The sequence below is a fragment of the Electrona antarctica genome (assembly GCF_951216825.1).
Source record: "Electrona antarctica genome assembly, chromosome: 1".
Lineage (NCBI taxonomy): Eukaryota > Metazoa > Chordata > Actinopteri > Myctophiformes > Myctophidae > Electrona > Electrona antarctica.
In genome coordinates, this window is record NC_136806.1 from 10296565 (window position 1) to 10310720 (window position 14156).

At 47.0% G+C, this 14156-nt stretch overlaps 1 protein-coding gene across 1 annotated transcript in view; it reads left to right on the forward strand.

The window, feature by feature from the left end:
- Positions 1 to 14156, forward strand: part of carmil3 (capping protein regulator and myosin 1 linker 3) — a 173379-nt gene that overhangs the window by 100072 nt on the left and 59151 nt on the right. Inside the window, exons 16-19 of the mRNA XM_079488499.1 lie at positions 5753 to 5822; positions 6012 to 6093; positions 8988 to 9084; positions 10331 to 10385. Of these exons, the coding sequence (XP_079344625.1) occupies positions 5753 to 5822; positions 6012 to 6093; positions 8988 to 9084; positions 10331 to 10385 (304 nt within the window). The remainder of the gene's footprint in view (positions 1 to 5752; positions 5823 to 6011; positions 6094 to 8987; positions 9085 to 10330; positions 10386 to 14156) is intronic.

The following is a 14156-nucleotide window of genomic DNA, read 5'->3' on the forward strand; positions in this document are numbered from 1 at the left end:
GGGTTCCCGCCCAAAATGGGTTAATTTAAAACTCCCCCAGTCTGTTAGGAATTTAGGCCACAGAACCCATAACTCTTGAGTGTTACATAACTGTTGTTTTTGTCGACTAAAACTAAGACGAAAAATTTCCGTCGACTACATTTTTTTCACTGACGAAAACTAAATGGAAACTAAATGAAAACTAAGCTATGATGACTAAAACTAAGACTAGATGTATTGACAATTTCGTCAAACTAGACTAAAATGTTAGGAAGGGACTAGTGGACTAATGGCCTATAAGTCATTTTACACTTGGTTGCATGCTGAAAATTGCCAATCAAGCACACAACGCGTCGCGCTGCGATTTGTTGTGAGCTTGTAGATCGGCTATTTTCAGCAAGTGTAAAAACAGTCATTACGACGGCATCAAGGCCCGCCAAAACACATTTTAGTCGGCTAAATCAACTGTAGATTTAGTCGACTAAAATCTTATAGTCGACTAAAACTAGACTAACACTAAAACATTCCAGGTGACTAAAATGTGACTAAAATTAAATAAACTATTCAAAAGACTATGACTAAAAATCAAATCAAAACAACACTGTTACATAACCCTGGTACATATTGTATGGAGAGACTGGTCTGCTATTGTACCCACATCCACTAAGGCAGTGGTTCCCCAAACTTTTTCATGTCAAGGACCCCCAAATTGACACTAACCTGCGGACCCCCATTTGAAAACATATGCCAGGGACCCCCATAATAAATGATTTTTACGGCTCTAGCAGTGATTCGCAATCAGTTTAATTTCAAGGACCCCCAGTTTGACATGCATTAGTCTACGGACCCCCCATTTAATGGCATTTCTATCTCTGGGACCCCCAATTTATATTGTAAAATCAATGTTAATGTAACTCCAAGAGTGTACAAATGGAACCAAAATGGACCCGCTAGGGTCCCATTTGTACACTCTCAGAGTTACACACCGATAAGGGTCCATTTGGTTCCGAACTATCATTTAACTGGGGACCTCCCTGGAACTCCCTCAAGGACCCCTGGGGGTCCCCGGACCCCACTTTGAGGAACCACTCCACTGAGGTCAAACTCATAATGTAATATGTTGCCCACAGCGGTCGGTGTGTCATCATGCCAAAGTGGCTTTTTTCCTGTTCTCTGATTGAAAGGTGAATTCTAAATTACCAGCTCATTATTGCAACTGTGGAAAAGGGCGAAAGCAGAGGCGTAACAGAATGACTGTGCTATGTCAGCAACTCGTTAGCCGAGAAAACATGATTTTTTGTTTTGCCTTTTGATGCGTATCTTGCGAGCTATAGTTCGGTGCAGATAAACTCAAGAGGTTTACACGCACGGACGACCATGCATGGGGGCTGATGTAGATCAGGGGTTCTCAACCCGTGGGTCGCGACCCCTCGGGGGGTCGCCAAATTATTTTAGGGGGTCCCCAAATTATTAAAAAAAAACATTTTTTTTAAAATTTTATTTTCACGATTTTTCAAAAATAGCAGACCTACAAGCTCGTAGCGCGACACTCGGTGGCGCGCTATGAGCTTGTAGATCTGCTATTTTTCAATAGCTAAATTATAACAATGCTTAAAACACCAAAAGGGGTTCCCGCCCCAAAATGGTTTAAGGTTATTGTAGCAGTCAATTTATATTGGGGGTCGGGAGGGGGCGGGGCGGGGGTCCCGAGACATTGCCAAAGCATTTCCGGGGGTCCCCGGCCAAAAACGTTGAGAACCCCTGATGTAGATGACGTGCAGTCTGCCACTCTGTTGTTCCTCTTGCTGTCAGTGACTCTGAAGGTCGGTATGCGATGGTTTGTTGCCGACCAACCCCAGCATCACCAGGGGCTCTGCTTTCCCATTCTGGGCGGGAACCCCTTTTGGTGTTTTAAAGCATTATGTTATTATAACTTTAGCTATTGAAAAATAGCAGCTCTACAAGCTCATAGCGCGGCACCGAGTGCCGCGCTATGAGCTTGTAGGTCTGCTATTTTTGAAAAATCGTGAAAATGTGGCGCATTTGGAATATATATATTCTTTCAGAGCGAACATTTTTAACTCAAATCTTTGCTTCTGGGGGCGGTCACTGGAACAACATAATTTGAGATTTTGGTCCGCGGCCAATTACATATAATTCTGGGGGTCCTTGACATGACATAGTTTGAGAACCACTGACATAGTTTTTTAGAAAACTGTCAGGATTTAGAAGACATTTTGTAGAATCTAGTGTCAGGTCTGGGTTAATGGGTTAAGGCTTCTGCTTTCCCCTTGGCGGGGGGGGGGGGGGGGGGGGGGGGTTGTTATACATAATTCTGTTTATATCTCACTGCTCTTAAATCGTTGACTTCTAAGTAGTGCTGAGCAGGGAGAAATGGACCTGTATAGCAGAGTCTGACCGGCAAGATCAAATATTCATCTTCTGTTTTCAATGTATTCATGGGTTATCCGAGTCTGACTGAATTAGTTTCGTGCTTTTTCTTTGCCTTCTTTGATAGGTTCAAGTGAAGATAGACAGGAAAGAGGGAGGGAGGGAGGGAGAGAGACGGGGGCAGACGCTCAGAAAAGGTCGTCATGAACGGGACTCAAACACGCGACGCGCTGTCAGGCCAGAGCCTATATGTGGCATGCGCCTGGACCACTAGGCCAGCGGGCGCTCCTGACTGAACTCGTTTTTGACCATCACTCAGTTGACACGTCCTACAAAAAGAATGTTGCAATGTCAGAAACTAGCTAGGGGTATTCCACTAGATTAGGCCGGGGGCCACAACTGTAGAATGATTGTGTGTGGGGGACCGCACAGCGTGCGCGCGGAGAGTGAAGATTTGTGGGTTCTCAAAATGCATTCTTTGCTCAAACACGATGATGTAAGTATATTTATGCACCAGAATTAGCTGTATTTGGCTTGCGGACCGCCATCTGAAAATATGTTGTTCCAGGGACCCCCCCAGAAGCAAAGATTTGAGTTAAAAACGGTCGCTCTGAAAGAATGTATATTCAAAGATTTGCACTACATTTTCACGATTTTTCTAAAATAGCAGACCTACAAGCTCGTAGCGCGGCACTCGTGCCGCACTATGAGCTTGTAGGTCTGCTATTTTTCAATACATAATGCTTAAAACACCAAAAGGGGTTCCCGCCCAAAATGGTGTTAAGTTTATTTTATACTTCTATTCCACTACATCTACTTCTACTGAACCTCCTTTTGTTTGGAACGTATGACGGCAAACAATAACTCCCCAGGTTGTGACGAGCACGTGGTGAAGAAAAAGGACCAACTTGCAACAATTTAGGCATTTAGCCGACACTCTTAATCCAGAGCGACTTACTTAATAACTTACTTACTTAATAAGCAAGAACAAAAGAGCATGGGAATACATCACATACATAAAAAAGTAGTTATCATGACACATGCGTAAGCTAAGAACGTAACAGTGGAATATCTATATAATTAAAACTATACATATAAACTATACATACTATACTATACATATATACTATGAAGTGCTATGACTACATCAAATGCAATTCTAGTGCTGTCTACATAACATGCTATAAGTCTGTATAAAATGCTATCTAAGTCTACATAAAGTTCTATCTAAGGCTATCTAGCAAATATCGATGTAGTAAATTGTAGTAATTGATGCATGCACTACAACAGACCGAATAGTAAATAATGACACTTCTGAAGCTCTCGTCGTTATTCGCCCAACTATCAACCGAACAAAAGATCCAGTTTGTTTTGTCAAACGAGTACAGTCGCCATCATGTTTGATTTTACACTGCAATCAATAGCAGAGTGAATAGAGGCAACCAGCGTTGTAATTGGGGGGGGACTCTAGTCTGTGCTACTGCGATGGCTTTTACTCTGGGCTTCTCATTATTTACCTGCAATGCTCGAATGCCTATCTGCGTTTTTGTTGTATTAACCCATTTTGACCTGAGATCAGATTCTAAAAATGTCTTCTACATCCTGACAGTTTTCTGAAAAAGCTATGTTTCTATGTCGGTCGTTCTTCGACTTTTCAAAAATAGCGGACCTACAATAGCGGACCTACCCCCATCTGAAAATGTGTTGTTCCAGGGACCTCCTCCCCAGAAGCAAAGATTTGAGTTAAAAACGTTCACTCTGAAAGAATACACAAAGATTTGCGCCACATTTTCACGATTTTTCAAAAATAGCAGACCTACAAGCTCGTAGCGCGCCACTCGGTGGCGCGCTATGAGCTTGTAGATCTGCTATTTTTCAATCGCTAAAGCATAACATAATGCTAACACCAAAAGGGGTTCCCGCCCAAAATGGGTTAAAACAACCTCCAAAAGAACCTTGATGTCGAGTCTAATTTCATTTGGCATTGGGAGCGTTGGATGAGGTTATTAGAGTGTTTCCCGAGCCGCAACCGGCTGTTCTGCCTGAATTCATATCTTTAGGGTTATCTAAGGCCATAGTGGAAGGTTGGGTGAGCTAGAAATCATGGGAGATATTTTTTTGTTTTTCAAAATGTGCCAAGATGCCAGGCTCTGTGACTCATTCGTACGATAGGAACGGCGACAAAGCAACAGCCGCTTGGCTAAACGGTAGACATGACAGACGTGAACAAACCGACTGCTGCAGCGTGACTCCATTTTAGTTTTTTTTTGGTTGGCTTCAACTTTTTTTCAGCACTCCCAACGATGCAGTGAAGCATAGCATATCAATCACATGTTTACTTTTTGTTTCACCATTTGCAGTGCCCTTCTCCCCCCCCCTCCCCCCACAATTCTTGCCGTTAACACCTTGATGGCCCGGACCTATTTAATCCATTACTAAAATGTGCCCATCATTTATAGCGCCCGGACCACTTTTACCGGCGCACCGGAAGTTGTTGTGAATGTCTGTGTAGCAGCTAACAATAGCCACACCACTCTAGAGTCGATCGACAACAACGGGAGGTAAGAATAAATCTATCGCGACTAGCACATAGATTTATTAACAACACAGGATCTTTTTTCATAATTAGACGGGATGATTTAGATCGCGAGTTATGAACGTTTTACGTTTTTCGTTTTCATCAGCTAAACGGGGGAGGGAGTTTTTCGATGACGTCTCACTCTTGCGCGTCACAGAGGATTGCCCAACAGGCGCTCCCAGGCTGTGGAGCGATGCGATCGGTTTGATATCATTAATCTCCGTCCTATTTATCAATCTCCGCCTTGGGCACTTGACCATGAACTTGAACTTGACGGTGATCCCTGGGCCTCCACGGTGTTAACCAACACCACCCTTTTCACTTTTTTTGTTACGCAATGTGGCTCGAGCAGCAGACTCTGCAGCAGCGATGTAGCTGGTCACGCTTGGTCATTTTCTAACTTCCGCTGCCATTAGTGTGAATGCACCATATGGTGGTGTTATGGTGTGCTGGAGAGAAGGCACAATGCATCTTGTTTTTGACTCCACCATCTCTCTCTCTCTCTCTCTCTCTCTCTCTCTCTCTCTCTCTCTCTCTCTCTCTCTCTCTCTCTGCATTTTTCCATCAACCACTCTCCCTCTCCTGATCCCCTCGTATCTATCGATCAATCTTCTGCGCACCCGTTTTATCCTCTCAATCTCCCTCTCCTCCCTCTTGCTCCTTCCTTCTTTCTCTTGTCCTCCTCCCTTTCTCCCTCCGCTTCCTCCTCACCTCTCTTCTATTCATTCACCCCCACCTCTCTAATCCCTCCACACCCTCCTCCATAATCTCCAACTGATCTCCGTCCAACTACCTTCCATGCAGAGCTCTGTTCCTGGGTCTGTCCAATAATCCTCACATCACAGATCTACACCTGGACATCAGCGGCTGTGAGGTACACCCTGATATGGTTCTTCTCGGTTGTTAGTGCATCAGTCATCCTGACTGTATCTCATTTTATAATAATACTCTCTCTCTCTCTCTCTCTCTCTCTCTCTCTCTCTCTCTCTCTCTCTCTCTCTCTCTCTCTCTCTCTCTCTGTGTGTATCACTTCATTTCATTTCTCTCTCTCCTTCTCTCTCAGTTGAGGTCAGCGGGTGCCGGTGTGATCCAGGAGCTGTTTCCCCGTGTGGCCTGTGTGGGAACCCTGGACATCTCTGATAATGGTGAGACAGAGTCACACTTATCACACCGGCGATGGCGTACACGTGCGCCGATTGATCGGTCCATGTGTGATCCGTTGTCGTATCTGCTGCTTTGGGCTAACTGAGCTTTGCTTTGTGTCGACCTGGCTGAAGTGGAGACATGCTTTTGTACTGCTTTGTTCAACGTGCTCCCCAGTACCATGAAATACCGATGACATCTGTATTTAAACTCCATGTTGAGTCGGTAAGCATTCTGCAGCCACTCCTGTAAGCAGTCTGCAGCCACTCCTGTAAGCAGTCTGCAGCCACTCCTGTAAGCAGTCTGCAGCCACTCCTGTAAGCAGTCTGCAGCCACTCCTGTAAGCAGTCTGCAGCCACTCCTGTAAGCAGTCTGCAGCCACTCCTGTAAGCAGTCTGTAGCCACTCCTGCCACTGTGTTCAGCTAGTTGGTAAGCAGTCTGCAGCCACTCCTGCCACTGTGTTCAGCTAGTTGGTAAGCAGTCTGCAGCCACTCCTGCCACTGTGTTCAGCTAGTTGGTAAGCAGTCTGCAGCCACTCCTGCCACTGTGTTCAGCTAGTTGGTAAGCAGTCTGCAGCCACTCCTGCCACTGTGTTCAGCTAGTTGGTAAGCAGTCTGCAGCCACTCCTGCCACTGTGTTCAGCTAGTTGGTAAGCAGTCTGCAGCCACTCCTGCCACTGTGTTCAGCTAGTTGGTAAGCAGTCTGCAGCCACTCCTGCCACTGTGTTCAGCTAGTTGGTAAGCAGTCTGCAGCCACTCCTGCCACTGTATTCAGCTAGTTGGTAAGCAGTCTGCAGCCACTCCTGCCACTGTGTTCAGCTAGTTGGTAAGCAGTCTGCAGCCACTCCTGCCACTGTGTTCAGCTAGTTGGTAAGCAGTCTGCAGCCACTCCTGCCACTGTGTTCAGCTAGTTGGTAAGCAGTCTGCAGCCACTCCTGCCACTGTGTTCAGCTAGTTGGTAAGCAGTCTGCAGCCACTCCTGCCACTGTGTTCAGCTAGTTGGTAAGCAGTCTGCAGCCACTCCTGCCACTGTGTTCAGCTAGTTGGTAAGCAGTCTGCAGCCACTCCTGCCACTGTGTTCAGCTAGTTGGTAAGCAGTCTGCAGCCACTCCTGCCACTGTGTTCAGCTAGTTGTTGGTAAGCAGTCTGCAGCCACTCCTGCCACTGTGTTCAGCTAGTTGGTAAGCAGTCTGCAGCCACTCCTGCCACTGTGTTCAGCTAGTTGGTAAGCAGTCTGCAGCCACTCCTGTAAGCAGTCTGCAGCCACTCCTGTAAGCAGTCTGCAGCCACTCCTGTAAGCAGTCTGCAGCCACTCCTGTAAGCAGTCTGCAGCCACTCCTGTAAGCAGTCTGCAGCCACTCCTGCCACTGTGTTCAGCTAGTTGGTAAGCAGTCTGCAGCCACTCCTGCCACTGTGTTCAGCTAGTTGTTGGTAAGCAGTCTGCAGCCACTCCTGTAAGCAGTCTGCAGCCACTCCTGTAAGCAGTCTGCAGCCACTCCTGTAAGCAGTCTGCAGCCACTCCTGTAAGCAGTCTGCAGCCACTCCTGTAAGCAGTCTGCAGCCACTCCTGTAAGCAGTCTGCAGCCACTCCTGCCACTGTGTTCAGCTAGTTGGTAAGCAGTCTGCAGCCACTCCTGCCACTGTGTTCAGCTAGTTGTTGGTAAGCAGTCTGCAGCCACTCCTGCCACTGTGTTCAGCTAGTTGGTAAGCAGTCTGCAGCCACTCCTGCCACTGTGTTCAGCTAGTTGTTGGTAAGCAGTCTGCAGCCCCTCCTGACACTGTGTTCAGCTAGTTGTGGTGTGCTGATTGATAGTGACACTTGATCCACCGCAGCACAGCGCACTTCCTGCTCGGCCGTGTAGCTGGCGGTACGTACAGTACGTGAACACACTGGACTCGGCAGCCCTACGTGAACACACTGGACTCGGCAGCCCTACGTGAACACACTGGACTCGGCAGCCCGACGTGACCTAGAAAGCTAAACGCTTTTAAACGCTTTCTTTGTGTCCCCGACAAGCCTCCGTTCCGGCAGAGTGGATTTAATCCACCGCAGGCTGGAAGTCTCCTCCGTAGTATTGGCCTCTCTCTCTCTCTGCAGAGATCGCAGACAAGCTTCCTTATTTTTGAGGTGCGCTAGCCCCTCCTATACACAGGTTTAATGGTTGTCTTTAGTTCAATGTTTGTTTTGTAAACGCCATTGACAATGAAGGGAAAATGTACGCCATAATGTAACTCATTACGTCATATTGTCTTTGTATTGTTAACACCCCGAGCGGCATAAACGGAGTTCTCCGTCCTATCAAATAGTAACGCCCAGCGCTGACAGGGCAGAGATTAATAAAAGGACGGAGATTTTATTGATATCAAAACCGATCGCATCGCTCCACATTTCCGGTTGGGACGTTATCGAAAATGTTCCCCCCCATTTTAGCGGATGAGACCGAAAATCTCAAAAGTGGTGAAGTGGTCCTACATCAATGTACTCATTCTAACTCCAACTGCAGCTGTCAATCTAACAGCTGACCTGACTTCTCCATGCTTACTATCACTATGTCAGCGAATGTGTACTTGTGTAACTATTTATTTGTGTGTCGCCCTGTGTCTCTGCTATAGTAGGCTATAAGAACTGTCTGGGATCACATTCTTTTTTTCACATTCAAATATTGTATTCAGTGCTGATAATGCTGTTCTGAACACAGGTTTGGTTCAGTGCTGAATCTGATAATGTTGTTCTGAACACAGGTTTGGTTCAGTGCTGATAATGTTGTTCTGAACACAGGTTTGGTTCAGTGCTGATAATGTTGTTCTGAACACAGGTTTGTTTCAGTGCTGAATCTGATAATGTTGTTCTGAACACAGGTTTGGTTCAGTGATGATAATGTTGTTCTGAACACAGGTTTGGATGTTGACTTGCTGGCGGTCCTGCCAGGTTTCTCCAAACATCCGTCACTCAAACACCTGCTGCTGGGCAAAAACTTCAACATCAAGGGCAGGTAGGGAGCCTGGCTGCACACATAGACACTTCAACATCAAGGTCAGGTAGGGAGCCTGGCTGCACACATAGACACTTCAACACCATGGTCAGGTAGGGAGCCTGGCTGCACACATAGCTATAGACTCTTCAACATCATGGGCAGGTAGGGAGCCTGGCTGCACACATCAACACTTCAACATCAAGGGCAGGTAGGGAGCCTGATCATGGCTGCACACATAGCTATAGACTCTTCATCATCATGGGCAGGTATGGAGCCTGGCTGCACACATAGCTATAGACTCTTCATCATCATGGGCAGGTATGGAGCCTGGCTGCACACATAGCTATAGACTCTTCAACATCATGGGCAGGTAGGGAGCCTGACTGCACACATAGACACTTCAACACCATGGTCAGGTAGGGAGCCTGGCTGCACACATAGACACTTCAACATCATGGGCAGGTAGGGAGCCTGATCATGGCTGCACACATCAACACTTCAACATCATGGGCAGGTAGGGAGCCTGACTGCACACATAGACACTTCAACACCATGGTCAGGTAGGGAGCCTGACTGCACACATAGACACTTCAACACCATGGTCAGGTAGGGAGCCTGACTGCACACATAGACACTTCAACATCATGGGCAGGTAGGGAGCCTGACTGCACACATAGACACTTCAACACCATGGGCAGGTAGGGAGCCTGACTGCACACATAGACACTTCAACATCATGGTCAGGTAGGGAGCCTGACTGCACACATAGACACTTCAACACCATGGTCAGGTAGGGAGCCTGACTGCACACATAGACACTTCAACACCATGGTCAGGTAGGGAGCCTGACTGCACACATAGACACTTCAACACCATGGTCAGGTAGGGAGCCTGACTGCACACATAGACACTTCAACACCATGGTCAGGTAGGGAGCCTGGCTGCACACATAGCTATAGACACTTCAACACCATGGTCAGGTAGGGAGCCTGGCTGCACACATAGCTATAGACTGAAATCAAAGATTTCAAAACTACTAAAAGTACAGTACATTGGTCATTTTTGCTATTTGTTGTACAACAAAGTATATAGGATTTAAGTTTTGATGTTTAGTAATTAGTAGTTTGAAGTACCTTTTTATCAACCTGAAACGGATGATAAAACTACCGGTCGTTCCAGTATAATGGTCTGTCTGTCTGTCTGTCTGTCTGTCTGTCTGTCTGTCTGTCTGTCTGTCTGTCTGTCTGTCTCTCTCTCATGTCAGGGTACTGGATGAAGTTCTACAGAATCTGGTACAGCTGGTACAGGAGGAAGAGTGTGTGAGTTGGATTATGTAACACGGCACATCCACTTCCTAACACATAATACTGGCAATGAAGTGATTTAGTTCTGATACATTCTCACTATCCTGCAAGGGATGGACAATTTCACACAAAATCTCAATAGTTTCTGACCAAATACCTTGATATCAGTATTGTGTGGTGACAGTGCTAAGGTGTGCTTTAGACCAGGGGTTCTCAACCCGTGGGTCGCGACCCCTCGGGGGGTCGCCAAATTATTTTAGGGGGTCCCCAAATTATTTTCAAAAAAAAAAAAGATTATATATTTTTTTTCACGATTTTTCAAAAATAGCAGACCTACAAGCTCGTAGCGCGCCACTCGGTGGCGCGCTATGAGCTTGTAGATCTGCTATTTTTCAATAGCTAAATTATAACAATGCTTAAAACACCAAAAGGGGTTCCCGCCCAAAATGGTTTAAGGTTATTGTAGCAGTCAATTTATATTGGGGGTCGGGAGGGGGCGGGGCGGGGGTCCCGAGACGTTGCCAAAGCATTTTCGGGGGTCCCCGGCCAAAAACGTTGAGAACCCCTGCTTTAGACAGTGCTTTAACCAATATATTTACACAATGAGTTTATAAATAATCATCAGTAATGCCTTCATAAAACAACGACTCTTAAGGCAAGTCAGATATAGCTGGACAAATTGCATTACTTTACTGTAATGCATCCTTTAAAAGCAGGAAGAGACTTCCAGACTTCCTGGACTCCAAAATCCAGGACGACATCTAGTCTCGTATCACAATATTGATATAATATTGATATTGCCCAGCCGTACATCCTGCTATATTTATGTACTTAATATGTTACATCAAGTATGCATATTGCACCTATACCAAACACTTTATTCTCAAGGCTCCTCAGGCTCTCTCTCTCTCGCTCTCTCTCTCTCTCTCTGTGTCTGTGTGCTGTAAATCCGGCTTGACAAGTAGCTTACTCAATTATTTACCACTGTTGATGATAGCTCACAACCGTGCACAGCATGTGTGAGGGGCCAGCCGCACACGTGCACTTTTTCCATTTCAAGGACCCCCAGTTTTATGTGCATGTTTAGGGCCACGGACCCCCATTGGTGGGACACATTATTCTGAAGCACCAATATACTCTCATTTAACTCTTGAGAGTGTACAAATGGAACCAAGTGGAGCCATAGACCGTATGCATCTTACCATTACGTTAATGGCAGGGCAAACTGGGAACCCATCAGCAAAACAAAAGGAAAAACAGCGCCCTCTGCTGTTTTTTTTCCCTTGAATTTGCCTCTGGGTGCACATACAGTAGACATATAAAGGTAGACGCCTCTTCCGGCTCTGGGGCGTCTGTATCTCAACGGAAGGCAACATGGAGGTGATGGCGATGCGTGATTGCATTGGCAAGCTTCCCAGACAGTCCTTGCGTAGCATAGCATAGCATAGCATAGCATAGCATAGCATGTGTATAACAGGATGCTGGTCTGGTTGGTCCCCCCCCTGCCATTGATCTCCCGTTCGCGCAATTCTCCTCACCTTTAGGGAGATGCCAGCCACCCGTCGAAGAAAACTCATTTCGGCCGCTTGTATTCGCGACCTTATTCTTTCGGTCATGACCCACACTTCATGACCATAGGTGAGAGTAGGAACGAAGATTGCTCGGTAGACAGAGAGCTTTGCCTTCTGGCTCAACTCTCTTTTCGTCACAACAGTGCGGTACAGCGACTGCAATACCGCCCCTGCCGCTCCGATTCTCCAGCTGATCTCCTTCTCCATCCTCCCCTCACTCGTGAACAAGACCCCGATATACTTGAGGTACTGCCTCATTCCCTACCCGGACTGCACAATCCACCGTTTTCCTGCTGAGAACCATGGCCTCAGATTTGGAGACGCTGATCCTCATCCCAGCCGCCGTACACTCGGCTGCGAACCGGTCCAGTGAGAGCTGAAGGTCTTGGACCGATGGTGCCATCAGGACCACATCATCTGCCACATCATCTGCAAAAAGCAGTGATGCAACCCACATGTTGCCCCATGTTGCATCACAGCCCAGGGCCTTCATCATTTCTGGACGAATCTCATCAACCCCCGGAGCTTTGTCACTGTGGAGCTGCTTAACTACCTCAATGACCTTCCGGAAGCGCTTCTGGGTTGGAGGTGCTGAACGTTCAGTAGGGGGCGCGCCGCAAAATGCGCGTGCATGCAATTTTTTTTTACACAAATCCCTCTCCACACGCATGAGCAAACTGACACAGGCAATTAACCAGGATAAGGTGCTGATACTGTGATACAGCATATTATTAGGCCTAATAATGTTTTGTTCCCCTCCTGTCCGAGAAGGGGGGGGGGGGGGGGCTGTGCCTGGGGGGAGGGGGTGCTCCAGCCCCCCCAGCACCCCTACTGTACTTCGGGCTTTCAATGGCAAATTGCGGCTAGTTGCTAGAGGGAGAGAGATGGGGGGGGGGGGGGGGGAGACACGCAGCAAATGTCGTCGGGATTGGGACTCGAACCCGCAACGCGCTGTCAGGCTGGATTACCAGCCTAGGTGCCTGGACCGCTAGGCCGGTATGTAGGCCAGACCTACATTCAGAATTTCTGCGTAATACTGTAGGCCAGGCATAGACATGTGCTTTATTAAATACATGAGGATGGCATGCAAATGTAAGAGTGCATTCATTCATGCAAATGTAAGAGTGCATTCATTCATGCAAATGTAAGAGTGCATTCAAAGAAAAATGCACGCACGCTTCCCCGTTTCATTAACTTTGTCATAACTCCCCTTCGTATAATTAATTTTCATAAACCATCCTAGGCTGTGTGCTCAATACTGTTAAAATATAACATTTATCATTTATCATGCTGACTCCAGCTACTTTGCAATTAACATATGATTAACAAAGCAAAATTGTTTGGTCTTTGAAAAAGCCAGAGTTTTCCATCGTTTTCAGTACAGTATGAAACGCTGCTCGCGTGTTCTCTCCTCAGCGTCGTCAGTGCCCATACCCTAGGTGGGCTTGGCAAAAGGGCCTTTCTGTGTGGAGTTTGCATGTTCTCCCCGTGTCCCCTAGGGCAGGTACCCTCACATGTTCTCCCCGGATAGATAGGGAACTTACCGGATTTCAGATTCGGACCCTGTCATATAAGTGCCTCCACCGGGTGGCAGCACCACTTTCAGATTCGGGCACCCGCCCGAGTGCCCGAAGTGGAAGGGGGCTCGTTCAACTCCGCCCGCTCCCCGCCCACTCCCCGCCCATGAGGCCCGGGTGCCCGGATCTGAAGCCGTATGTTCAGAGTTCCCAAAGTCAAAGTGTCAACTCCGCCCACTCCCCGCCCACGAGGCCCGGGTGCCCGGATCTGAAGCCGTATGTTCAGAGTTCCCAAAGTCGAAGGGTCAACTGGGTCAGCAATGGTCAAAGAGTGCCTAAAGTTTAACTGAAACTGAAGCTATTGATCATTATAAACACCAGTAGTAGATTCATATTTATATTGTTATTGATTATCATTATAAGCACTAAAATGCCCAAGGTGTAATTGTACCCTTTACTGGAGGTCCTAGGCCCTAAAATGACCCCATGAGGAAGCGTTGACCTTTACTGAATTGCTTCAGTTTCAGGTAATTTGACCACCTAACTTCATATTTGGGCACCCTAACATGTGGTCTCTAAGTGGTGGTCCTGGGGTCATCTTAGTGGCTAGGATGTCCAGTGAAAGGCCTACATACTCTCCCAAGATGTTTCAATCCTACCCTAAATCTAGGCCTAAGACGTGACACCTCAAAGTGGGG